The 26520-nt window shown below is 53.3% G+C and overlaps 2 protein-coding genes across 13 annotated transcripts in view; one reads left to right on the top strand and one right to left on the bottom strand.

Moving 5' to 3' along the window:
- Nucleotides 1-5840, top strand: part of SNX27 (sorting nexin 27) — an 80392-nt gene extending 74552 nt beyond the window's left edge. Inside the window, exons 10-13 of one of the 3 annotated variants that reach the window (XR_011565688.1) lie at nt 49-177; nt 533-592; nt 1928-4904; nt 5060-5840. Coding sequence is in view for 2 of the 3 variants with exons in the window: in XM_019955496.2 (XP_019811055.2) it covers nt 49-177; nt 533-592; nt 1928-1975 (237 nt within the window). In the remaining variant the exon portion in view is untranslated. Of the gene's footprint in view, nt 1-48; nt 178-532; nt 593-1927 lie in introns of all 3 variants that reach the window. The other 2 variants (XM_070785671.1, XM_019955496.2) reach the window with 2 other exon arrangements.
- Nucleotides 5841-6897: 1057 nt separating this feature from the next.
- CELF3 (CUGBP Elav-like family member 3) lies at nt 6898-26520 on the bottom strand. 10 transcript variants are annotated; one of them, XM_070785672.1, is made up of 14 exons: nt 26248-26520; nt 25386-25491; nt 24091-24173; nt 18842-18890; nt 18376-18504; nt 18045-18124; nt 16822-16965; nt 16565-16706; nt 16181-16330; nt 15702-15767; nt 15295-15423; nt 14922-15065; nt 13857-13994; nt 6898-12285 (listed from the first exon to the last, which is right to left on the bottom strand). In XM_070785672.1, exons 1-13 carry the CDS (start codon nt 26503-26505, stop codon nt 13867-13869), a joined length of 1608 nt encoding a protein of 535 aa, XP_070641773.1. In that variant the 5' UTR covers nt 26506-26520; the 3' UTR covers nt 6898-12285; nt 13857-13866. The 10 variants fall into 10 exon arrangements, with proteins under 10 accessions (XP_070641773.1, XP_070641775.1, XP_070641776.1 ...); XM_070785674.1 differs by having other exon boundaries at nt 15295-15420; XM_070785675.1 differs by having other exon boundaries at nt 18376-18501.

Here is a 26520-nt window from a genome sequence, read left to right as displayed (position 1 = left end):
TTACCTAAGCTCCCCAGCATTCTCAAACTTATGCTCTTGATTGTTCAGAACCAGGTAATAGCATTTGAATGGGATGAGATGCAGCGATGGGATACAGATGAAGAAGGAATGGCCTTCTGTTTTGAATATGCGCGAGGAGAGAAGAAGCCTCGATGGGTTAAAATCTTCACACCATATGTGAGTGATGGTTGGGGAAACATGCTTGGGGAAAGTAGATTGGGTTTAAAGTTCTCCGAAAGCTAAACGCATAAATGGAGCTGTAGGGATAACAGTCAAGATCTGAACCTGTTTGAATCCCCAGGTTCTTCTGTCTTTCCTTTAGATTAGCAGTTTCACTTTCCTCTTGACTCACAATTACCACTAGAAGGAGCCAGAGAATAGGAGATGAGCCAGGCCTGGGTTTTATGGAGTCTCTTAAGGTTGTTCTCAGGCTGAGCAAGTTTGGAAGGTGACTCTGGGTAGGAGTTTAAAGGAATGGTTTTGTGATGCCTGGTCTGGAGAAGGCAGTGAATGTTGCTTTGTCATTTTTCAGTTTAATTACATGCATGAATGCTTCGAGAGGGTGTTCTGCGAGCTCAAGTGGAGAAAAGAGGTAATTCTAAACAATCTTGAATTGACCTTTTCATCTTTATTTGTTTGTTTATAATGTACACTCCTTTATCCAAATACCTGGGACCCTCACTTCCATCTTTCTAGGAATATTAGAGACTGGTTATCCCACATGAGCCAGGGCACTCTTTGAGGAGTCTTAGTTAGAGATCAGTCATTCCACATGAGCCAGGATCTTCTAGGAGTATTAGTTAGAGACCAGTCATCCCACACGAGCCAGGACACTCCTCCAGGAGGATTAGTTAGAGACCGGTCATCCCATATGAGCCAGGATGCTCTTCTAGGAGTATTAGTTAAGAGACCCATTATCCCATATAAGCCAGGACACTTTCTAGGAGTATTAGTTACAGACTTGTCATCCCACGTGAGCCAGGACACTCTTCTAGGAGTATTAGTTAGAGACCAGTCATCCCACATGAGCCAGGATTCTCTTCTAGGAGTATTAGAGACCGGTCATCCCACATGAGCCAGGACACTTTCTAGGAATATTAGGTACAGACTTGTCATCCCACGTGAGCCGGGACACTCTTCTAGGAGTATTAGAGACCAGTCATCCCACATGAACCAGGATACTTTTCCAGAGAGGTCATTAGCTTTGGATGCTAAACCAGACTATGCAAAAAAAAAATCCCTGTTTCCCGTGTCAAGAGGGTGGCTGTTGGCCACAGGCTGTTCATCTCCGTGGCTTCATGGACCCTCCTCTACCTATTTTTTTATCAGTCGCCCTCCGTATTGTTCCTGGTCCAGAAGCGCAGTTGTACTTAGCTTTAGTCCTGACTAGATGAGATGTTAAAGAGCGTGTAGGATAACCAGGAGTGTGTGTGTGTGTGTGTGTGGTTTCTCCTGCTGCTTTCCTGCTGTCTGTACATGCTAGTGATGGAACAGAATTTAAAAGATTCTGAATAATTAGCTGCTTACTCTCCAAGAAGATGTTTTTGAGGTTCAGAAAGCAAAGTAAGGAATATGAACATTTATATTCTTGGTTTTTTAGGAAGCACACAGGGCTCTGGGGATCAGATCTGGATTCTCTCCTGACCATTTTTCTTTCTGTGATTCTGTTCAAATTGGCCTCCCTGGATCTCAGTTTTCTCATCTTTGCTTATCTGTGAGATTGAAAGACTGAGCTGGATAAGTTATTTCCTGGGTCCCTTCCAGCTCTAAAAGGCTGTGATTCTTGATGGAAAGTTGTATCCAGTGATGAGGCCCATCATGTCGAGTCATCCTGTCGTACATTTTCTGTGTGAGGGGTTGTCTCTGGATGGGAGGAGATGAAGACACCCGAGGCTTCCCAGTAACTCTTGTCTTTTTTTCCTTTCAGAACATTTTCCAGATGGCGAGGTCACAACAGAGAGATGTGGCCACCTAGCCTTTCATTACCCTGTTCCTTCTCTTCACCTTCATCCTCTTATCCCTTTCGTCTCCCATGTCAGACAGAGTAACCATTAACACAAAAGAAGAGAAAAAGGAAAAAAGTCATTATATTCAAAAGCCCTAAACTAAATGTCATTAATAATCCTTCTGAGTTTCATATCTCTGTAATTGAGCTGGTAGAGAAGAATAGATGGGTCAGCACCAGGAGTCAGCTGAGTTAAGACAGGAAAAGAAATAAGCCCAACCAATTCGCCAAAGGGATCTTTGTCCTTTCCTCTGGGCCTCATACCAACAGACTCTCCTTGTACTATATTTTTAGAACTGGAACTATGAACTCCATCCATTTGCACTGTTCAGACATATATATGTATGTATGTAAAAATTATATATACGCAAATTAGCTGCACGTATATACATATATATATTTCTTTTTAAATTTCATATTGATGGCAGTACCTTTTTTAGCTTGTGTTTTTACACACCTTTCACTAGAACTCATGATTTCTCTCTTGCTCTCTTTATTTTGAAACAAACTTTAAAAAGGAAAAAAAAAATTTTACAGGGAAAAATACCTCTCCTCATGAAGGACTCGAAAAGTTTACAACCTGCTCGGGTTTTCCCCCCTTTTTTGTATTGAATGAAGATTTTGGACCATGGGTTGCCATAGAGTCTGAGGAGCAAGGAGCATAGTTTCTTTATCTTCAAAAGGCTGCTGGGGAGGAGACAGAAGTGTGTTTTTCAAGGGCAGTGGGGCTGCAGATCTGCAGGAAGAGTCTGAAGACTTGGTGTGGTCTCTCTTGATTCCAAGACAACGTTCCTGGTCCATTTCTCTGTCTTCCACTCATGGCCTTTAGCCACATTCCACATCTTCCTGCTTCCTAAGGGCCCCCTGTGTGCTTTTCCAGCAGGCCTAGAATGAACGGGAAGGGGAGCTCAGGAGGTTGATGCCCAGACGCCTGAAACACTTCATGGTCATGATTGCCCATTTCTCTGCTGTTTGTAAAGCAGGGGTCGTACTCAGGACCAGAGTCAAAGCTGACATCTTTAGGCACAAAGATTGGACTTAGGTAGGGGAGGAAAGAAGAAAGGCGCTGTGTACGTAAGCTTCTTCCTACTCCGTTCCTACCAGTAACACCGTAACTGTTAGGTTCTCTGTGACTTCCTTAAACAACCATGTTGGGGAAGGATCTGACCATATCCCCAAGGCCTTGGGGAAACTTGGAATGGGTCAGTGATCTGAGCCAAGCAAAACCATAACCCGTCTAAGCCAGCTGAGGACCCAGAAAGGAACAGTAGGAATATGGTTGATTTGGGTTGGATCTCAACTTTTAATTAAAAGGAGATTGAAGGAAAATATTTTTGTCCCTTAAAAGAGCGCCTCATCCGACCTTGCAGTTAGACCTTTTGAGACCTAAGAACTGCATTCCTGGGTCTGGGGCCAGGGCTGACTGGGGGTTGAGAATGTCGCTCTCTCAAAGGCTGCCCTCCGGGCGTGAGAGCAGCAGGAGCAACATTCTCAACCCCCAGGCTCCAAAGAGATGGTGTTGAGAGCTCGTAGTCAGGCTCTGCTGTTTCTGAAACACATCTTTGAGCCTCTTTTACTTTTTTCCTTCTCTGCCTTCTGCACAAAAGCCCTCACAGAGTGGCATCTTTTGCTTTGTCTAACTGGGAGGCAATCATAGTTGGCTGTAGTCACTGAGCAGTGTTGGGGTGGTTTGAAGTTTCTGTTTCTGTAACTTGTTTCTGCAGATGGTTGTGAGGCACTTTACTTTCTCTCTCACTCTGTTACCCTGGCAGGCACTTGCCCCGGGGGGTGTGGTATCATGTAGGACATCCAGTCTTCCCTCGCCTTCTCCAAACCAGGCAGGATCGCAGAGTGCAAACTGTAAGGAGGCTGTGCTTAAAGTCGCAGAGAGAGAGCCCTGCCTTGGAGGCTTTGGCACAGAATTAACTTCTTCTGGCATAAGTGAATTTAATAATGAGCCAGAGGACCACGGGAAGAAGGTATGTTGATTGCCCACTCCAAGGAGCTGAAGAGGTTTTTGGCCCCAGCTCCGTTCACACTTTAAAAATAGCAGTTTGCTCCTATTCTGTCAGAGTGGGAGAGGAATGAACAAATCCTGGAGTCCATGGGAAGCCCAAAGGCTGCCCTGCAGATGTGAGAGCAGCGGGGGTGCTCTTAGCGTGTGTAGACGCTGTTCCCTCCCTCCGCCCTGACCTGGCACTCACTTTGCACTTGGAGATTGGGTGGGGCCCACTGGATGGTTAGCCTGTTGGGAGAATATGTTGAGGGCCAGCCCCTACTTGAGGCTGTTCCATTAACAAAGCCCCAGCTTGGGGAGAAGGGGAAGGAGGGAAGGCCCAGAGGAAGGCTTTCTCGTCTCTTCCATTCACAGCAGGTGTCTTGCGATGGAGGCAGAGGTCTCTGGGGCTGTGCAGCTCCTAGGGTCAAGCTCTTCTTTGCATGAAGCAGTGTTCGTGTGATACCCTTTCCCTATTACTCTGCACTTCCTTTCTCAAATCCCTACTATCTTTCTTAGTCCTGGGTTCTGCTCAGGGAGGCTTCTCCTCAGTCTTTTTTTTTGCAATTTGTCTCCAGGAAATGGAGAAGTCCCCCTGCGCCCTGCTTTGCCCGCAGCAAAGCCAGCAGGATTGCCCTGGTCTCCTCTCCTTTCACCCCCACAGAGAGTTCCCATCCTCTTTGATAAAAGCTCAAAGTTGTTAGGGGTCAGGAGAAAAATGCAGGCCCTGAGAAACCTATCTCTGTAGAAAGTTTCCCTTGGCCCGTGCTTTGGGTTTTCTGCTCTTTATAGTTTAATTTTACTCTCCATTTTTCTCCCCTCCCCTTGCTCTAGGTCTAAGCTCAGCACAGGTGTGTGCTCAGGGCAGCTCCTAGGCCTGGACAGCTCTCAGGGAGGAATTAGGTAAATGTTCAGCATCCCCATACCTGGCCCATCTGGTTTCATCCTTTGCCCAGGCCAGTAGCTTTGGGTCACTCTCTCTTGTACCTCTAAATCCAGTGCTTGGAGCAGCCGTATAGGGCTCTGATGGGAGGTGATACCTCTGTCTCTCATTTCAGAATTTGCCAACTCGGGGACCTGGCTCTGGAAGGCAGTTTTCTTAAAGGGGATGTCATCCTGGGTGACCGGAAGTCTCCAAACCTAGAGGGACAGCGGTGCCCTCCCTTCTGTCCTTGGTGTTCTCTGGATTGATTCAGCAGTAGAAACCATTTGGTCTGTTGGGCCCCAGCACACCTGCTAGGTTCCTTCCAGGTTCACTGTGTCACATTAGCTTCCCTTTGGGAGGGTGATGTGGTTGAATACTCAGAGAGGAGAGGGGGTTGGTGTGCGTCGTTAGTCCCCCACCTTCCGGTTTCACCTCCTGCCTTCCTCTTCCTCTAAACCTGAGCACGTCATGCCAAGGCTCACTCATACGCAGTGGCGTCAGCTCACTCCTCAGCAGTAATCTAGGATGTGTGGGAAGCTTAGGGTTCTGGGGAGGAACAGAATTGAAGAGGGGAGTGATGTGGGTGGAGGCACTGGCCAACTGCTAAACTTGGACACCAGTTTTATATCACGCCCCCTTTGTAAGCCAGTGAGCTGGGCTTCAGTTTTCCCCAAACCATGCACACTTTTAATTTATTTGAGAGAAACTCTAATTGTATTTTCACTGCAGTATCTTGTATTTTTTATTTGTGATTTAGGAAATGTGAAGAGAAAATACACAGACACATAATGGCTAACAGTGTTTCTTTCATTCCTTGTTCTAGAGCTAACCACTCTAAAATTGTTTGGTAATGTCACTTAGTGTAATTAATTGTAACATATTCTTTTAAATAAATTGATTTATTGATGAAACTATTCTTTGGTTTCCTTGACTACAAATCCTTTGGGTTGTGTGGGAAGAGGTGAAGAAGGATGTTTGAGATTTGAGTTTGAATGATCCATCTGAAGATGGGGAGAAACATGTAACTGGCTCTCCTGCACAACTAGTGAGGAGGATGTTTGAGAGCAGGAGTTGGGGAGAGGTGGAAGAAGGAGAAGGAGAAAGGAGAAGCTGGGAGGCCCCTGGTCCACAGTTCAGTTTCCAGAAAGTTCCTTCTCCAGCTCTCAGGATTGGTTGTGCCAGTTCACTGAAGCTCCACATTGACTCACAGGACATCTCTCCCTCAGCCTGATGTAGATAGAGTCTGGCAGAGCCCTTGGGACAGGTTTTAGCACTGTCCCCCTGGCCCAGCAACATGTACTTTCTTTTTCACTTTTCAAGTAACAGGAAACTTCCCTCTGGAATCTGAACCGAAAGGTACATGTCACCTCTAACGAGTCCCAGCTCTGTACTGTGTACTCGGGTGATTGGAGTCCTTCCTCTGCACACATGGTCTTGCATGTTTTAGCTCTTGCAGAAGAGTCTCAGCTGCTGTGGACTGAGCACCTGTACTTTAGAATCCTTATTCTACTCTGTGTGTTAGTTTCTGGGCTGAATCTGTTGTGAAAAGTTCAGCGTTTTTGTTTGGTTGGATGTTTTAAATTATTTTTATAGACCCTCCTATTTTATTTCTGTAATCGTGAGCCACATGCTTTTGCTCCTTGATTAGAGACCATGAGAGCAAGGAGTAGTTTGACATTTTGCTTGGCAGTTCGGGGAGAGACATCGCATGGGTCTCTCACTCAGCCGCCAGTACTAAATAATTGAAATTTGGTAGATATTAAAGTCCTTGATATGGGAAAGATTGAGGGCAGAAGGAGAAGAGGGCGTCAGAGGATAAGATGGCTGGCTGGCATCACCAATGCAATGGACATGAACTTAGGCAAACTTCTCAAAGTGGTGAGGGACAGGGAGGCCTGGCGTGCTGCAGTCCATGGGGTCACAAAGAGTCGGACACAACTGGGTAACTGAACAACAACAGATACTACTGTGTTAATTGGGAAAAACAATTTTTTATTTAATAAGGAAAGAATCCACAGAGGGGTAGAAAGTGGAACTCCAGAGTTAGAATAACAGAAGGTAAAGTCAAATATTGATTATCTACTTTGTGCAGAGTGTTGTGTTAGATACTGCAATAGATACAAAAGCAAAGTAAGAAACTCTCCTGACTTTCAGGCTCTTGGAGGAATGGCCGTGATCCCCAGCTGTGGAAGGTTAAGTGGCAAAAGGACTAGAAAAGATGAGAGAAAGATCTTTGGATGAAGCAGTTAAATCTTGATGAAGAAAATGGTGTTTAAAGTGAACTGTTTAGAAAGAGCAGGATTTCAACAAGAAGGCATTCAGCGAACCTCATTGATCTGTTATGTGCCAACACTGGTAATTGGGAATGAAAATACATGGGTTGGAGGTATCAAAATACTTGTCTAGACAACAACAAACAGTTCTGTTTGATTAGAATCTAAGGTGTGTATAGGAATAAAATGGAAGATAAGCCTCTGAAGAGCCTTGAATGCCAGGTAAAGTCTCTACATTTTTTTAAAGAGAATTTCCCCAGTGATCCCCCAGTTAGAACTCCACGCTCTCATTGCTGAGAACCCAGGTTCAGACCCTATTGGAGAACTAAGACCCCAGAAACCGCACAGCATGGCCAAAAAATAAAAAAGAGGAGTTTCATCTTTCATCAGCTGCACTTGAGAAACTTTGATGTTGCAGAATACATACACGGGTCGGTCAGTAGGAGACTGTCTTGATTAGTAAGTGGATGCAGTACTAACTTGAAATGAGGGAAATGAATATGAAAAAATTACGGAAGTAAAATCATTTACGATTTAGCATTAAACATTGAGTTTACTGGAGAGTAGTAAAAGATTCTCAAGGTTTCATGGCTCAGTGGCAAATGGATATATTTAAGATGTGAAACTTTGGGGAAGAAAATAGCTTTGGACCTGTTGCAGTTTAAGCCTGTGTGAGAAATGTGGATACAGGTGTCCAGCAGCTATTTCTTATTTGCTGAGCACCTCCTAATGTTCTGGGCACTGATTCGGATGGTGGGGACATGGCAGATGAGCAAGGCAGAGTAGATACCTGTGAATGAATTTGTAGAAGATGGATGTCTTCTCCGGAGAACAGGAGGGGGGATGTGGAGATGGGTGGGGAGGAAACTAGATCTCCAATGGGTGAGGAGAACCTGGACAGCGTGGGTGGCGGTGAGATGGAGAAACAGACGTAAGTGAGCGCGAGCCAGTAGGGCTTTGCAGTTGGGTTGGATCCGAGACCTGAGAGCAACGGTGTGACTGCAGTTTGGGCTGGGCCAGTTCACAGTGAGCCTCTACTGGAGCCTCTCCTGGAGGAGGATGGAGGGAGGAGAGGCAACACCGAAACAGAGTTCAGGAGAAACAGCAGGTTAGAAACACGTATCTGGCCATCATCTTCTTTGAGTAAAGAGAAGATGCAACCCCATTTATGAGGAGCAAAAGGAAGCTGACTACTCGGGAAGATAGACTGAAAGAGGAGCCAGAGAGGGGAGAATCTAAGAGCTGGGAGCTTGAGCCAGGGCTGCTCAAGTTCTCAAATTTGGAAAAGGGAATGAGGTTTGGCCAAAAGTGGGAATTGCTTCAGTCACAAACTCAAGCAACCAAGGCTGTGAAAGCCTTTGAAATTTTAGCAGGAGAATGAAAAGACAATGGAGAGCCTGAAAATCAGAGAGGGCCTCAAGCTACTGAAGAGTCCAACCCTAAAGAAGCGAGACAGCTTGTATTACATTCATGTATTTTAAAGATCTGAAAACACAGACGGGATGGGAATGCACTGAAGGAATGGTGGGACTTACCACATTCTCATCACCACAGCCCCCTCCCGACTGAGGATATTTTCCTAAATGTCTTTTTATCTCTCAAACTAGAAGGCTTCCCCCAATCCCTGCTATTAACCTGTCCACTCCACTCTTCTGCCTTAAGTTATTTTCCTTCTCTCTTCTCTTCATGCTGCCATAAACATTTGAACAGTAACTTGATTATTTTAGAAGAAACCAATGCGGTTTCCTCTTGTTTGGCTTGAAGGTAAGTGATCCTGTTGTCATCGTTTCCTATTTGTTCTGCATTTTATTTTGAGGCCTCTTCTGCTCAGAAGAAAGGTTAGTGAACTTCATCAGCTAACAGAACTACCTCTCCTTTATACCTTTCTTGCTAAGTTTGAAGCAGTATGATGTCTGAAAAATCTGTGTTCCTACAAGTTGCTGCTGCTGCTGCTGCTAAGTCGCTTCAGTCGTATCTAACTCTGCAACCCCACAGATGGCAGCCCACCAGGCTCTACCATCCCTGGGATTCTCCAGGCAAGAACACTGGAATGGGTTGCCATTTCCTTCTCCAGTGCATAAAAGTGAAAAGTGAAAGTGAAGTCGCTCAGTTGTGTCTGACTCCTAGTGACCCCATGGACTGCAGCCCACCAGGCTCCCCCGTCCCTGGGATTCTCCAGGCAAGAACACTGGAGTGGGTTGCCATTGCCTTCTCCAGTGCATAAAAGTGAAAAGTGAAAATGAAGTCGTTCAGTCGTGTCCGACTCCTAGCAACCCCATGGACTGCAGCCTACCAGGCTTCTCTGTTCATGGGATTTGCCAGGCAAGTTAGGAGCCCCCTTTTCTGTCTCAGGTGGCCTCCTTTGTTTTGCCATCAAAGGGCCTGGAGAATCTTTGCCCAGATGTTCTGATTCCTCAGAAGAACCCTGTCTTCTTCATCCCCATCCAACCTGACTCGCCTAATACTTCTCTGGAGAAAAACTGGCTGCAGCCTTGAGGGAGGCGGGACAGCAGCAAGCAGTGACAAGCAATGAATGCTGCCTTCCCTGTTTGTGTGAAGAGAAAGATGCCAGGAAGGGGAAGCCTTCCTGGTCCCCTCAATCCCCACATCTCAGGAGATCCCAGCTGTCAGTAAATCACTGGAGGTGCCTTTTGGTTTAAACCCAACCTTCCATCTTTCTGTCCTGACCCAGAAATTGTTGCAAAGCTACAGTGAGCAGCTCGGGAAAATTCACAATATTAATTCCAGCTCTGGTGACCTTCTTCCTCATGCACACCTCATCCCATCTCTGACCACGTGCACACACACCCATGTCTCTGTTGGAGATTTCATATGCTGCGGACTTGGCTCAGAATCCTGAGTAAGTCCCATCCCTGATGTCTTACCAAGCCAAGAGATGTGTTTTGTTTTTTTGTTTTTTGAAACAATGTCCACAGATAGTCCCTCCAGTGCCACACGTTACTTCTCTTTCTGTCTCTTCTTAATTTGGGGCAGTTTAAGAAAAGGCAGAAGTATGGGGCGTAGATGGGGGTGAGTTGTGGGGATTCACTCATCCTTGTCCTCTCACGGAAGAGCTCTGGTCTGAGGCCAGATCTAGGCTGGAAAGTAAGCAAGTTATGAGGGTGAGGTTGCAGGTAGCCGCCTAGAAGCAAATGGCCCATATGTTGTGAAGTTAAAGACAACACCTGTGTGAACCCCAGCAGGAAAGCAGTTTACAGAGTGGAATCTAGAAACCCGAGAGACTAGGGCTAATGCATCCGCTTTCTGCTTGATAGGAGTTACTGCTCCAGCCTTCTAGATACTTCTTGGGATCTTTGCCTCAGGTCACCGACAGGTAGGTGAAGCTGTGAGACAAGTGTGCCATGGGCTTTGGGGCCTGGGTTCCCTTCCTGCACCATCCCTTCGTCACTCTGTGATGCTGGGTAAGTGAGCTCACCTCCACATCCTCCATTTCCCTGTCTGTAAAATTATATCCTGCCTCATGTCATCAACTCAATGGACCTGAATTTGAGCTGAGCAAACTCCAGGAGATAGTGAAGGACAGGAAAGCCTCGCATGCTGCAGTCCATGGGGCAGCAAAGAGTTGGACACGACTGAGCAACTGAACAGCAAGAACAGAGGGTTGTTGAAATGAGGAAATGCACATTAAGGGCCTAGAAGAGAATCAGGCAGGTACAGAGAATTGCATTACAAATGGCAGTGGCACACTCCGCTCCCAGTATCCCACAGCTCCCCCATGTGAACAAGGGACAAGTGGAGGTCTGAAGTGTGAGGCCGCATGTCCTCAGCCTTCAGATGGACAGGGCTGGCTATGGGAAAGAGGCCTGCTGACCTGCTTTCTCCCTTCTGTGCCTGCTCTGTAGAGCATTCCAGAACTAAGCCCAAAAGAAGGGCAGAGGAACAAGATCATGAAGGCATGATCAAGGCCTAGGCTGTGCTCAAAGGACTTCCTATGAGGAAGTCTGGGCCTTCCTCATAGAGTTTTCTCTCCCCAACCTCACCCTCCGTACCTCCTCCTCCCCCCACCCACTGTGGGCACCAGATCCTCTACCTCCATCCTTCCAAGACACTTATTTGAAGCTTTTAAACTTTTTTCTTTATTTAGACAGAAAAGACCAACTCTTTAAAAGTAAAATGCAATAAATAAATAAGTTAAGCATAGAGAAGTGTCTGAAACTGACTCCCCACTCTCCCCTTACCACCCCCACCCCCACCCCATTTCTTTTCCCTAAAACCTCTTTCTAAAGAAAATGATCAGGTAATAAACCCTTTTAGCCCGCCCCGCACCCCTCTTCCCAAATACCCAGTTACCCCCCAAAGCAAAGGGAGAAATCAAGAGAGAGAAAAAATCCAAGGGAAATATTGTCTAAACTCCCAGAAAGAGAGATGGCAGCGTCCGGGCTGGGCCGGGCTGGATAACGCACGGGTGGTAGTGGTATTTACACGGAGGGGACCAGCAGAGACTGTAAACATTTTTAGGGGTTTGGGGGAGGTCTTTTCCTCATGAAAGGAGGAGGGTCTCTGTGGCTGACTGGCGGAGAGGCAGCCCTCAGGGCTCCCCCACACCCTCCTTAGGGGGGCCCTCAGGGGAGGCAGTGTTTTAGGGCTGGGAGCCCAGGGTTAAGGGTTATCCTACCTCAAGCTGAGGGTGGCAGGGAGTGTGAAAACCAGCTTCTGAGAAACCCCCTAATGTGGGGAAGAGGCTGGGGTGAGGTGGGTGGGGAGCGTGTCGGAGGCCCCCACTGCCCTCCTGGGCCACACAGGTAGACGAGGCCCAGTGGTGGAGGAGGGAGGCGCGAAAGCTGGGCACAGGAGGCCCATCACAGGAGCCTCAGCAGAAGGCAGATATCCCCGAGCCTTCGAGCCTGGTCCGTGCTCCCTCACAAAAGGCCAAAAGGGCACCTGGCAGGAAAAGGCCCTTTGGGGGAGGCGGGGTGATGGGAGTGGGCCGGTGTCCTGTGCCCCCAGGGCCACGAAGCAGCGTTTGCCCCAGAGCCCAGACAAGGCCCAGGGCGGATGTGCAGAGAGGGCCGGGGCCAGCCGTGGGAAGAGGGGCGAGGCACCCCTTCCTCTGGTGTCTCCAGACCTGTGAAGGAAGGAAACACAGGTGAGGCCTGGGGGAAGATGGCAGCGGATGCAGGTCACGGGCCCTGGGGTCAGAGGGAGCCGGGGGCGCTGAGGAAGGCAGGTCATCAGGAAAGCCTCGGTCCAAACTGAACCGTCTGGCCGCCCAGCCATTCGACAAGGGGCCAGGGTGGAGGAGAGGAGACGGGAGGGTGAGGCGGATGATACAGGTAACCGAAGGATGTTAGGAAGGAAATACTCAAACAGCCCGTGAGAAGAAAGGCTGGAGGGTGTGGAGACAGGGGCCAGAGGAGAGGCAAAGACACAAGGTGACACACAGGCAGGCAGAGGGGACTCAGAGGAAGGAGGGTGAGGTACAGGGACAGACACCTGGAGAAGAGCAAGGGGGCGTCCGCAAAAGGGCGGCAGAGCAGGCCGGGGCGGAGCCGGGGCTGCAGTCTCGTGGGCGAGACCCGCCCCAGCCCCTAGGGGGTGCTCTCATTCCTTTTGGAAAAGGAACAAAGAAAGCCAGAGAGAATGCACGGAACACAGACCACAGTCACCAACCACTGTTGACCAAGCACGTCCCGCGAGCTGCCCCCGGCCCTGACCCTGGGCTGGGGGGCGCTTCCCTCCGCGGCCCCCTCCCCAAATAACAAACAATCGGCTCCAAAGACAACACGCTCGTTCCATGCAACTTACAGGGGCCCGGAGCAGGGGTCCGGGGATGGGGGCTTCGGCCGACAATGGACACGGGCCCTGGGCTGGGGGACCCCCAGGGTTGGGGGGGAGTTAAGCAGCCAGGATTGGGGGGAAAGGGGGAAAAACAGAAAATGTGGGTATTGTTCTTGGGTTGTGTTTTTTTCAGGGGTTTGGTCCAAAAGAGATTAAACAACACAAAAGTAATCAAAGCTCACAGCTCTGTGGCCATGAGGTTGGGGTGGTGGCGGGCAATGGGGAGGAGGGGGCCTGTTATGTAAAATTCACAGGCAGTCCAGCATTCCAGCCACCTCACCTGAACCAACGGTACTTCCCAGAGGCCTGACACTCAGACTCCCCCCAGTCTGTTCTGTCACTCTCCCCTGTGCCATGGGTCTACTGCTACCACTTGGGGTCCAGGGCACCATGACCTGATGTCCCCACTCCTCAGGACAACAGATATTCTAGGAGCCAGTGATTTTAGGACCCTCCAGTACCCTAAACCAGTCCCCCTAGTCCCCAAACCGTACTCCCCTAATTCTACTCCATCCCAAAGGAAAACCAGAAAGAGAGACACATAGACACATGGACACTGACCAGACAAACGAGACCAGGTACTGGGGAAGTTCTAGGGAGTGGACACAGGTAGATACAGACTTGGCTCTCTCTGGGGTCACGGTGTGTGTGTGTGTGTGTGTGTGTGTGTGTGTGTGTGTGTGTGAAAGAGAAAGTGAAAGAGAAAGACCTGGGTGATTGAAAACAGCTGAGGAAGCTGCTCCAGGTCGCTGAGTGCCCAGAGCCAGGGGTGGGCATCCCTGAGGGGGCTAGGAAAAGGGGGGGGGCCCTGGCTGCAGTGAGGGGCTAGAGAGCTGACAGGACGGGAGCAGGACCCACCTGGGTGCCCTCAGTAGGGCCGATTGGCATCCTTAGGCCGCTTTAACTGGACTTTGAGGCGCTTCATGCCAATCTGGAAACCATTCATGGCCTGGATGGCAGCCTGGGCGCTGGCTGGATTGTCGAAACTCACAAAGCCTAAGATGAGAGGGTCATAAGGCCTGGCCCAGCCCCCCTCACTCCCCTGAGCTTAGGCCAAGGCCTACCCTTTGCTTTCCTGTAATCACCCTACTTTTTCCATGTCTCCCAAATGCCCAGAAACTGCCCAGCACACCGGAGGCTTTCAGTTAAGTAGTAGTTGAGTGGATGAGTCCAGTCCACCCTCTTGCATATGCCAGGACCTTCCTTTCTGCATTCTTTGAGGGGAAGCCCCTCCTTGGCCTGGATAGCTCAGAGCCTGCCTTTTGAAACTTCCACTGCAGACCCTAAATGACATCTGAAGCCCAGAGGACAAGTACGTCCCCTCTCCCCCAAAGCAGCCTTTCAAAGAACTAAGACCACTAAACCCTGCTTCCTAAGCCTTCCTTTTGAAAACTGAACTACCCCAGCTCCTGAGCCTCTTTCAGTCCACTCGGAGCATGGATTTGACCAACTCTTAAAGGAGGAAAGATGCGGTTTCTGGAGGAAGGGATGGGCCTGGGCAGCAGCTGGTATGGGATATCAGGAGTGGAAAAAATGGTTCTTTCAGACTCCTGGATGATCTGGATTTCAAATACTGGGCCTGTTGCAACCAGATGTGCATGTGTGCATGCTAAGTCACTCAGTCATGTCCCACTCTGTGCGACCCTATGGACAGTAGCCTGGCAGGCTCCTCTGTTCATGGGATTCTTCAGTCAAGAATACTGGAGTGGGTTGTCATGCCCTCCTCCAGGGGATCTTCCCATCCAGGGATTGAACCCATGTCTCTCACAGTCTCCTGCATTGGCAGGCACATTCTTTACTACTAGTGCCATCTGGGAAGCCCCACTGCAACCCAAAGTGCCTTCAAATGCATCAGACCTTGTCCTCATCTGGAGTCTGGGCAAAATGTGCCCTATTTTCTCTTTTGGATCATTGTGTTCTTACCAAAACACTTGCTCTGATTGGTGGCTCTGTCAACAAAGACTTTGGCTGAGATGACATGGCCAAAGGGGACAAACATCTGGAGGATCTCTGAGTCCGTGAACTCCTGGGGCAGGTGGTAGATGAAGATGTTGCAGCCATCAGGGCCTGGGTGGCAGCAGAGACAGAAGGAGGTGCTCAGTGATGGGGAGACAGACTGCAAGGAGACGGGGAAGGCAGCCCCCAACATGTAGGCCAGGGATCCAGCCACTGCGTCTGTCCCCTACCCACTGTCATCCCCATGCACGGGGCCAGAGGTAGCCTTGGAGCCCACGACAAGGGCACCCCACCCCTGAAAGCTCTTAGCTGGGACCCCCCACCCCAGGCCACACCACACCTTCCCGTTGCTGCTGCTGCTGTTGCTGCTGCTGCTGCTGCTGTGGGGGTGGCGGGGGCTGCTGGGCCACCAGAGCAGGAGGCTGTGGGAACGCAGGTGCCACCAGGCTGTAGGCTGCTGGGTAAGCTGCTGGGAGGTTTGTGGAGAACAGAGTTGATGGGGTTCTGAGATGTCCCTGGCCCTGGCCCTCCTAACCAACCCTGTCCCTCTGCCCATAGGCTGGCCAATGGAGCTGACAAGGATGAGAGGTGTCAGAGGAGGGCTGCCTCAGACCATGCCCATAAAGGTGTGTCCTTGAAGGTATGGCCTGAGGTAAATCTGAGGGGGTGACTGGCAGAAAGCAGGAAGCCCAGGCCTCTTTTCCTCTCGCCAACCCTTCCACCCTGGCTGAGCCCGGAGCTCCTCACCTGTATAGTGCTGCATCCCCGCATAGGCCTGCTGCAGCGGGTCCACGGGGGCCGCGGGGCTCTGGGCTGGGGAGAGCAGCGCTGACCATGAGAGGGGGCTCAGAGGCAGCAGGGAGCCCCACCTGTGCTTCTGGGAGCCAAGGCCAGGCAGGCGGGGAGGACAACCTCATGGGAGGGCATGGGGGTGAACTGAGAGGGTGGACATGCACCGAGTCGCGGGCAGAGGGGAGAGCCTGGCATCAGCAAGACTTGAGTCGTGGCTGGCTGTGCCACCCTGGACAAGTTGCCTCGCCTCTGTATGCCTCAGCTTCCCTGGCCGAGACGGGGAAAGAACATCCCTGCCCTGGGTGACAGAGCAGGAGAAAGTGCCTTGTCACCCCGGAGTCTGGAGAGGAAAGGGGGGTCCTGACTGCCCACAGTGAGAGTGGTGGGGGATGGTTACTGGGGAGAGCGGTGGGCAGGCGGCCAGAAAACCCCACCTGGGTAGGGGTGAACCCCGTTGGGATATAGAGCGTCAGGGGCAGGCTGCCCGGTGGGCTGGGTAGGCACTGGGCTGTAGCCGTTGACGCCCAGGGCAGCAGGGATGGCAGAGACGGGTGTGGCAGCGATGGCAGGAGGCGTGCTGGTTCCTGGGGAGGAGAAAGCAGCACAGACAGGGCAGAGAAGCAGATACACACGGAGATGCAGAGAAATGGTCAGCAAGTCTGGAGGTGGAGGGGAGGAGGCAGGCTACTGTCTGACCCCGACCCCTCCCAAACCCCACGCTTCCCTGAGCCCCCCTCCCCACCTCCACCATGTGGAAGCTCCCATGAGCTGCCTCCTGCACCCCAGCCCAGCCCAGCCCAGCCCTGCCTGGACCTTACCTGAGGAGGGGGTGATGGGGGTGGCGATGAGGCCGTTGGCATTGATGGCGGCCATGTGCTGCATCTGCACGGCAGCCATGGTGGCCATGGGGCTGAGGTAGGCACTGTGAGCCGCTACCAGGGCCGCCTGCTGCTGCATCAGCTGGGAACAGAGGAAGAGAGGAGAGTGGGGCCCCTGCACCCTGGTCCGGCTCCCCTCTCCACCCTGGGCCTTGGCACTGGGAGATGGGGGCAGGACCCTGGAGGGAGATGCTCACGGCCTGGGTGTAGGCGCTGTAGGCGCCGAACTGGAGAGCGATGGGGCTGAACATGCCCAGCTGGGTGGCCACCTGCTGCATTCGGCGGAGACCGCGCTCCTTCTCCGTGTCGGCAAACTTCACCACCAGGCTGGATGAGGCACCCTGAGCACCGGCCCCACACGTGGTCAGAGGGATGGAGTCAGTGTCTCTCCTCCCCAGAGCCTTTAGGACCTGGCCTCAGTTCCTCCACTCCTGGCTTGGCCTCGTTGGGAGGGCAGCCATCATAGCGCCGATGTCAAATGGGGAGGCTTTCATCCTGCCCTCCCCCCGTGACAGGTCGTGCAAGAGACCAGGAAAAGTCAAGGAATATGAAGCCATGTTCTGGAAAGCAGAAGATGCTCCCAGAATGCAAAGGGCACTCCTGGCCTCTCCATGCAGATCCTGAGCCGGAAATCATCCCCGGGGTGGATCAGCTATAGCAAATGTTTAATCTCAAGCTCATCTTGCCTTGTAGCTGCTCCCCCGTGTCCCAGTCCTCACGGTGTGCTCAGGGGACACAGCTCGACATTGAACACCAGCCTAAGCTATTAGTAAATAAAAACTAGCCTGGAACATTTGCAAGAATCCTTGTAGAATCCTGGGCTCTGGAACGCATTTCTCTATCTGATGCTGTATCCTCTCACCCAGGTCCCTGCTAAGTGCCTGCTTGCCCAGCCTCTGTTAGATAACCTGATGGAGTTTGGGGAAACCAAACTCCAAACTTCCTTGGGAGCTAGCTAGTTTCTTTTGAGGGATTTGCTCTGCTGGGGAGCCCTCTGTGAAAGCAGTCAGCTAGCTAACCCACTGCCAATGTGAGCGGAGGGGTAGGGCAGCAGGATGAAGGTGCAGAGGGCGTGGGGCCACTAAGCAAGTGTCCTGATGTCCAGCCATTGGGGGCGGGGGATGTGGCGGGGAGGAAGGAGAAGAAGTGAAAAGTGAAGAGGGCTGAGGGCTGGAGGAGCCTGGAGAGGAGGGCAAGGGCTTTTGGACTGAAGATGGGGGATGGGCATGGGGACAAGAGGCAGAGATGGTCTTTCCAAGGGAAAGCTGTCCCTAAGAAGTTTGATTCTTCTACTAGAAAATTCTTTTTTAATAAATCCAAAGATCCTATCCAGAACGGACTGCTCACTCTGAGCCAGGGTCTGGTTTGGGCCCAGTGAGGCTGGAAGAGGCCTGAGGGCTAGGGCAGCGGTGGGACTCACCGGCAGGGTCCGGCTGCTGTGAAGGGTGTTGATGGCCGCCTGAGCCTCCGCGTGGGTCTGGAACTTCACGAAGGCGCAGCCTGAAGAGTTCAAGAGGGAAGAGGAAGGGGTGAGTGCCCACCCTGGAGGGTGCCCCCATAGTCCCCATTGCCCATGGAACCAGTGGGGGAGGGCCCGGCGGGGGAGGGCCGGCGGTGGGGGAGGGCCTGGGAGGGGAGGGCCGGCGGTGGGGGAGGGCCTGGGTGGGGAGGGCCGGCGGCGGGGGAGGGCCCAGGGGGGAGGGCCGGCGGTGGGGGAGGGCCGGCGGTGGGGGAGGGCCGGCGGCGGCTACCTTTGCTGGTGCCGTCTGGGCCCCGGAGCACAGTGCACTCGTCTATGGTCCCGAAAGGCTCGAACATCTTCCGGACGTCCTCATCTGTCTGCTGCTTCCCTAGCATCCCCACAAAGAGCTTCCGGTCTTCTGGCGGGGAGGGCATAGGAGGAGGGGCAGATGCAGGGCCTTGGGGGCACTTTCCCTGCCCTGCTCCAGCCTGGGACAGGCAGAGACCCCTCCCCTTCTCCCCTTCACCTCCGCTCTTCCCTGGGACTTCCCTCACCCTGGGGACCAATGGCTCTAGAGTGTGAAATGGGGATGGTTGGGGGATAGGCTACAGTTACATAGAGAGGACACCCCGGTTCTGAAGGGCTGATTTACACTCCCCTGTGGGCCTCAGTTTTGCCATCTCAGCAGTGGGCTGGATCACATCCCCTCTGGCCACCCTGACTCATGCCCACCTTTCCAAAGGTACAGAACCTACCTCCTCGGCTCTCGCTGTCGGCTGGCTTGACCTGGATTGGCCTGTTCATCTAAAGGAGAGAAGAGAAAGGAACTGCTGGGGACCACTTCTGACCGCCCCAGGTGCCCTCCCCAGGCCAGGACCTGCAGAGAGGCTAGAGGGAGTAAGCCCCAGGCCCAGCCCTCTAAACTGTTGGTGGGAAGGAAGGGATGGGGTTCAGTCTTGTTTGGGATTAGGACCCGAGGGGATTAGAGGTAGAGGAAGGAGAGGAAGGAGAGGAGGGTGCTCGTGGGGCAGGACTCCAAGCTCAGGTAGGGCCCCAGGTGATTCGGCCAAGGAGAGGTGCTGCTCTCCTTAGGGGGAGAGTTGGGCTGCCCACAGGACCCGGGTCCTGAGATAGAGCCCAACCAAGGGCTATTCAGCAAGGCTGCCTCAGTTCTACAAAGTAGGAGCAGCAGAGGCCACCCCATCAAGCAAGCCCCAAGGAAGACTCTAGACTGAAGGAGACCCCACAGATGCTCCGACTTCCGTCTGACCCCTGGAGGTGTGGCTGCCTCTTTTTCTGCCCCCCTACACCCCTTGACCCCAGGGGGAAGGCACTCGGGCAGCACAAAGGGAGCAGATGCCCAGTCTCCGTGGCAACGGGAGAATGCGCGCCATGGCAACCGCCCACTCAGCCTGATTTATCCGTCCCCGTCGCCCTGGCGACCGTGGTGACGTCATCACTTCTGCTGCTCCACACACCCGGAGAAGGAGTGGGGAGGGGGGTGGGAACAGGGTATGTTGGGGGTGGAGGATTTGGTGGGGGCAGAAAGGTGGGGGAGGGGCCCAGGAGAGCTTCCTGATTCTGGAGGGAGGCGCTGAGTAGGCTCCACTGGAGCCATACTGTCCAATCTCCTGTCTTCCTCTTCCAGATCAAATCCTTGGTGTCTCACTATCAAGACAGCTCTAGGGGGGGAAATGCTGTCCCGTGCTCCTTTGAGATTCTCCGGGTACCCAGAAGTCCTTCTGAACTCTACCCTCTCCCTACCCCTGCAGCATCTCCCTTTGTTCAGCTTCCGGTGGAAATGCAGACAGTTCCCTTCTCTGTGTTCCTGTCTGGTGAGAGGACTTGGGAATGACTCCTGCAGGTTGATTTCCTTCACCAGGGTGGGGAGCATCTTAGGAACTGGAGAGGCAGGAGAGGACTCAGTATTTCAGGTCTGAATATATTTTGCTGTTGAAGACTTTGACTGTTGGGGCCACACCTGGTCACCCCACTCACCTGCTGGTGGAGCTGCCCTTGTTCTAGTGGCCAAAAAAAATAAACAGAAGCAACCATCCATCCACATTCCAAGGGTGGGACCAAAGTAACCCTCAGGAAAGGCACTAGATAGACTTTGAGGGCTGGCCCTGCCACTCACTAGCTGGGTGACCTTGGACATTTCTCTCCTCTAGGCCTCAGCTTCCTCATCTGTGAAATGGGCTGGATCTGGCAGTCTAGAGTCAGGTTGCCCTCAGCCCTTGAGACTTCATGTGTCAGCGCATCACCCAGCGAAGTGCAGGAATGGTAGTTGTCCCTGCCCACTTCTCACATGCACCTTGTCCCCATGTGGCGATCATGCCAGTCTGTCCAGTTGGACTCTGCAGGTGAGGTTTTCTCAGCTCCAGATCCAATCTAGGCCCCACCTCAACCAATGCTTTCTCCCTGTCCACCCCTCCCCCTAGTCTCTGGATCTGAGAGCAGCTGGCAGGGGTGGGTAGTAACAGACACACAAATCCTCTGGCCAATCTGCCCCAGCTTTATCCTTCAGCAATCTGGGATTATCCCATCGGAGGCTCAATCTCCTCAAGGGTGTGTTTGTGTGTGTGTGTGTGTGTGTGTATGTGTGTGCATGCAGTGAGGGGTAGTGGTCAGCCACTCAGCCTCTCGTTCTTTCACTCTCCTCCTCTCCTGTTCTCTGGTCTAAGCAACCAGGAAGTCCCCTCGTGGGCATCTCAGCAGCCAACATCTCAACCTCACTACAGGAGCAGTAGGACCTGAGTCACAGCTTTGGGGAATTCTTAGGCTTGGCACTAACCCTTCCCAACAGGCCCCTGGGGATTTGCTGTTCTGGTTGGGGATGGGGAACCTGGGATCCAGAGAGAGAGAATGGTGTTCCTGCCCTGCAAGGCTCCCAGGCACAAAAATAGCATATCAATAAATATCCACAGCTGATATAGATTCGCACAAAAACAAGTGCACAGACCACAGCATAGACCACATTGACGGAAGGCTCTCCCCACTCCCCCACAGACAGCCTTCTCCCTTGGTAGCCCCCAGTGCCCCATTCCCAGCCTCTCCTTCTTGGCCTGGCACTTCCTGTGGGAAGCTCAGCCTTTGTTAGCTCAGCTCGGGCACACCTGCCCCCTCCCCTGAGTCCAGCTGGGCCGTGTTTACCTGGCAACCAGGTGCCGGGTGCCTCTCTTCCCTAGCTACTACCCGCCAGGTGATAAGCCCTCCCCAGGGCCTCCCAAAGAAGAAGGGGCTATTTATACTCCAACCAAGTATCTATAAGACCCCCACCAACATGGTCACTTGTAAGTAAGTTCTTCTCACCAAGAGCAAAGACCTCACTTCCAAGAAGAGTTCCCCATGCCCACAAATCTAATTTTTCTGAAGGCAGAGGCCTGGTGCCCTGCCACTCCCAGCTCCAGACTCAAGCCCGGTGTCCCAGATCACACAGAGGCCCCTTTCGTGGAGCCATAATCCTCCTGCCCAATGGCAAGGTGAAGGGGGGACTCATGTAGAGCAGGAAAGGTAGGCCAGATAGAAGGAGTCCTTCACGCCACCACCTCCAGGAGGCCACAGGGAGAATGCTCACAGAGAGAATTCAGGGTCCTGTGACAGAGCCTCTCCGGGGAACTCTTAGGAAGGAGAGAAGGAAATGGGGTTCCATGGCCATAGGTCCAGCTCCCATTCTTTCTCTCTGCAGCATTACACATCACCCAAATATGGCGGTACCTTCCAGATTCTGGGGTGACAAAGATGGGGGAAAGGAGAGAGAGTAAACACCCCCATTAAAGAAAGAACCTGCAGAAGGAAGCATGGAGATTAGACAGTAGGGAGAACTTCCCAACACAATTGCACCAGAGCTGGAGACTGGACACACACATACACTCACACATACACACTTGCACACTCATCTGAAGGAAAACACTGCTGACAGAAAGGCAGGTGGCTGAGAAAAGACCTGGGGCACACAGGGTCAGGCCGAGCTTGGCTCCCCTAGGCTGCCCTGGTCTGCTCCCCCAAACCCCAACACGGGCCCCCCTACACGGGCCCCCTTGGAGGACAGAATCCCTCATTTCCTACTGAAAGCTCTGTGAGGTGTGTCTGGATTCTGTCATCTGGGGCAGGGGCCAGAGTGAGAACTCAGCGTCAGCTGGGAGCTCGGGGCAGGGCTGGACAATTATTAACCGGGGTGCCCTCCTCACTCACCTCTGAGCCCAGGCCTTACTTCCTCAGGAAGAGGAGGCAGCATCTTTCCATACCCAGGATGGAGCCATGCCTGAGCCACACAGGCGGCCGGAGGGGGACAGGGCCAGGGAGGAAGCCCCCTGCTGGCATAGATGGCCCTGGGGCTCCTGCCCATCCCTGCCATCTCTCTCACCCATGACCCCCAACCCTGCTTTCTACCTCCTCCCTTGGCCCTCCCCACTCCTCTTTTCACAGGAACTCTGAGATGGGTGACAACAGAGAAAGAGAAACAGCAATGGAAATGAAAACTGTTGATCTGTGTGGGGCCTCCACAGAAGAAAGAGAAAAAGGAGGGTCGTGAGGTCATGCGATGGAAACCAGGCTTCCTGGAGATGCTTGTGCCCAAACACAGACACACACACACACAAGCACACACACACACAGACACACACGAGCACACGCAGATACACACGAGCACACACACACAGACACATACACACATGAGCACAGACACAAACACACACAGGAGTGCACACACACACAGACACACAGATACACACAAATGAGCGCACGCACACACACACACACACACGTGCTTCTTAGAACCCGAGCCTGCTCACACATGCCCAGATCCTTCACTTCATGGGCTGTGGCCGGGAAGATGGTGGGTGCAGGCGGGGACCTGGCAGTGCGTCTGCTGCCCTAGGGGCACTGAGGGTCGAGGGCCACAGAGGGTCACTGAGCCACGGAGGGTGTGAAGTTGGGAGTGATGGAGACAGTCCTGTTTTCCTGGATTCCCCGCACCCTCTTTTCATCTGTTTTGTCTATTTCCCTCCCTGGAAGAGCTAGAAAAACAGGCTGCATCTCCATTTCCCACACAAGGGGATGTGACAGGTGTGTCTCCAGCACTCAGACTGTTCAGCAAATATTGGCTGGAGGGAAGGATGGAGTTAGCTCTCAAGAGGTACTTTCCAGGGGAGGCCACAGAAGCCGAGAGATACGGAAAAGAAATGGCTCATCCTTTTCCCCCAGGATGCATAACTGGGGGGCACAGTCTGAGAGCCTTTATTCTTGTCTTCACCCTCCCCCCACCCAGGCCTGGGACAAGCTGCAAGGATGGCTGAGAGGAAGACAAAGAGCTCTGACCTTGCGGGGGGAGGCCACGTTGGAGGCCACCCTGCCTCCCTAGGCACGCTCGGTGGGGTCAGGCCGGATCCTCCATGCTGATGGCTGCCTGCCCTTGCCTGTTGCCCCTTGCCCCCCTCCTCAGGGCTTACTCCCAGCCCAGGCCCACCAGGCCCTGATCCACCCCGATGCCCTGTGACACTGTTCCTGTGGTTTCTCTTGGGAGCTACGAGGTGAGCTTGTTCGACCTCAGAAGTAGCTCAGAGATGCCTATCCAGCAGGCACCAGCTGCTCATCTCAGGGTGCAAGCACGCTTCTCCCATCTCACAGATTTCCTCCCCAGAGCCAGAAAGAGTGCCTGAGCGCCTCCTGCCCCCCTCTGCCCTGCACTTGGTGCCCACAGTCTTCTCCCCACACCACCCAGCCAGCTGAGTCCTTCCTCTACATGTGGCCCCAGGGGCGGGTGGGCGGGTGGGGAAGGGGCTGCCTCTGCTGCTGGCAAAGGTTGTATATACTCCACTCATTGCTGTTTTCCTTCCATATCGGTGGGAAGAAATGCATGCATCTTCAGCAAGGAGGAGGGGAGCTACCAGGAGGAAGTGACCTCCTAGTGACCAGAGGAGGTGGAAGATATGTTCAGTGTCTTGGGAAGGTGGTGCCCCTTCTATGGCCCTTCTCAGCCCTCTGGCCCTGGAGTGGGACTCACCCCTGGAAGCGTCTTCTGTTCGTGCAGGGCGCTCTGGGCCTTCAGGGCTGAATCGCGGGCACAGTATGTCAGGAAGGCACATCCTGAGAAGGGGCAGGGGCAGAGAGGCCGGGTTGGGGTGAGTCCCCATCTCCCCTCCCTAAAAGGCTCTCCTTCCCTGTGAGCCTGAGGACCAGGGAGTGCTCCCTTCTTGCTACCTTCTGCCTGCTGGGGCGGGAAGGTGCCTGAGAGGGGGTGCACGTTCTCCCCAGGAGTCTCTGGGCTGAGGAGCACGGGGCAGAGACCTCGAGACCGGGAGTCTTCCACGGTGGGGTGATGGAAGAGAGAGAAGCCTGGGCTGTCGGAAGCTGGGGCTTTGTGTGGGGGGAGAAGGGGCATGTGATCTCCAGACAAGTACGTGTCTGTGGTTTCCTCTCTTCCTTAGCTGGTCTTCTTTCCCCTTCCTCCTTCGCCTCCACCTCCCTCCATCTTGGTCATCACCCCTCCCCTCTCCCATTTTCGCTATTTCTTCCTTTCTTTCCAACTCCGAGCGTGGAGAGCAGACTAGAGAAGGAAGGGAAGAGCGGGGCACAGGAGTCCCTGGGCTGGTGGACGGGGAAGCAGTGTGGCCCCTTTGAGCCCCACCACCAGGGGCTCTCCAAAGCCTGACTCCGGACCTGACTGACCCTGGGCCTGACCCTGCTTAGCTGCACAGCCCTGAGGCCTCTCTTCACCCCCAGCTCCCTTAACTTCCCAGTCCCTACACTTCCTACATCTTCACCAGCCCCTGTCATTCTACAGTCACTCCAGGCCCCTCTCTAGTTTCTGGAGCTGCCCTGCCCAGTCCATGAACATCCATCCACTCTCTCCAGGTTGAGCACGTGACCCCGGGTCCATACCCCTGTCCCAGTAGTATCTGAGGCTACTAAGACTCTCCTTTTGTGCGCGACACCTCCCTCACACACACACCCCTGCCCACCTTCTGTCCCTCAAACCAGCTCTCTCGTTCCTCCATCCTTCCTTGCGTACACGTCCACATCATCCGCCTCAGCTCAGGGAGCCACACCTCTGCAGCCCCTCGACAACTCTTCCCCCGAAGAGGCTCTCCTGAGTCCTCCACCTGAAGTCCCCTGGTCACCCGAGCTGAGTTCTCTTCTAGCTCTTCCATCCACACTCCCCACCCCAGGAACTCTTTTCCTTCCAGATCAGCCTTTTCCAGCCACTCCATCCCTCCAGCCTGGCCTGTCCCCTCCTCCCAGCCTCCCAGCCTCCCAGCCCACTCCCTGAAGCCTCTCCAGCCTGGCCTGACCCCTCACCCTTGTGCAGCCCGGTGTACTTGTCCTTGATGACAGTCAGCTCGAAGATCCGACCAAACTGTTCGAAGATGGGTTTCAGGTCCTTTTCCTCCAGGTGCCTCGGGATCTGCCCCACAAACAGCTTGATGGCATCCGGTTCCTTCATCGGGGCGGCCCAGGAGAAGGGGCCGAGGGGAGCAGGGAGAGGCCCGAAGGCCAGGGGGAGCTGCCCAGCAAGGAGGCAAGTGGCCGGGGCTGGGGCCCAGCCGGGGCTGGCTTTCCCTGTGGCCCCAACCACAGTGCTAGCAGAGGGGCAGCTCTTCACACAAAGGAGGCCCAGGGAGTGGAAGGCTAGGGGTCAGGGGTCTAGGCAGACACTGTCATGCCACCAGGGGGCATAGCCCAAACAAATGATCTCCCTCCCAGAGAGCTGGCAGAGATCCCAGGATGGGGGGCAGTGTGGCCAAGACCTGGAGGGTCGGGGTGGTAGCAGAAGCACTGGGAACTGGGGGTTGAGATGAGAGCTGGAGGTGGAGGGCAGAGGGGGTCTGAGGAGCGTGACGGGGATGGGAGCTGAGGGCTGAGGGTCCTGGTATGGTGGCCAGCAGCGCTGGGAGGGGGGCACTCCTGATGTGGGGCAGGTGGAGTTCTCCTTGGCTTTCCTGGAGGACACCTCCCCTGTGGCTGGTCCTTCTGCTGGGTCCGAAGATCCCTGATGCCAGATGCTTGGTCTCTGATGGCGGCAGGGCTCCGGGGGTCCCTTTGGCCCTGCCGCCCCCCTTCAGGTCCTCCCCTCAGCCCCCCTCCCACCCCCACCCCGGTCCCCGGGCCTGGGCTGCTGCTGGCTGCTCCCGCCGCTGGGGCTGCCTGCTTTCCCGGTCACCTGGGTCCCGGAGCTCTGCTCTCCGGCCGCGCTCTCCTCAACAAAAACCTCCCCCCTCCACACCCCCCTCCCCACTCCCACCTCCTTTCCCCTGACATCAGTGATGTCAGTCTCAGGGGTGGAATACAAATTCTCTACCCTGGAGAGGGACGCACAATCCAGACAAGAGCCACGCCCTCTTTCTATCTCCTTCCTCCCTGACTCCCTTCCCACCCCCAGAAGAGCAGCTGGTCCTGTTGATAATAACCCTTCCCCCATCTCACTCCCCAATCA

The sequence above is a fragment of the Bos indicus genome, chromosome 3 (assembly GCF_029378745.1).
Source record: "Bos indicus isolate NIAB-ARS_2022 breed Sahiwal x Tharparkar chromosome 3, NIAB-ARS_B.indTharparkar_mat_pri_1.0, whole genome shotgun sequence".
Taxonomy (NCBI): Eukaryota; Metazoa; Chordata; class Mammalia; order Artiodactyla; family Bovidae; genus Bos; species Bos indicus.
The sequence above is the reverse complement of the archived record's forward strand: the minus strand, read 5'-3'. Positions and strand labels throughout refer to the sequence as shown.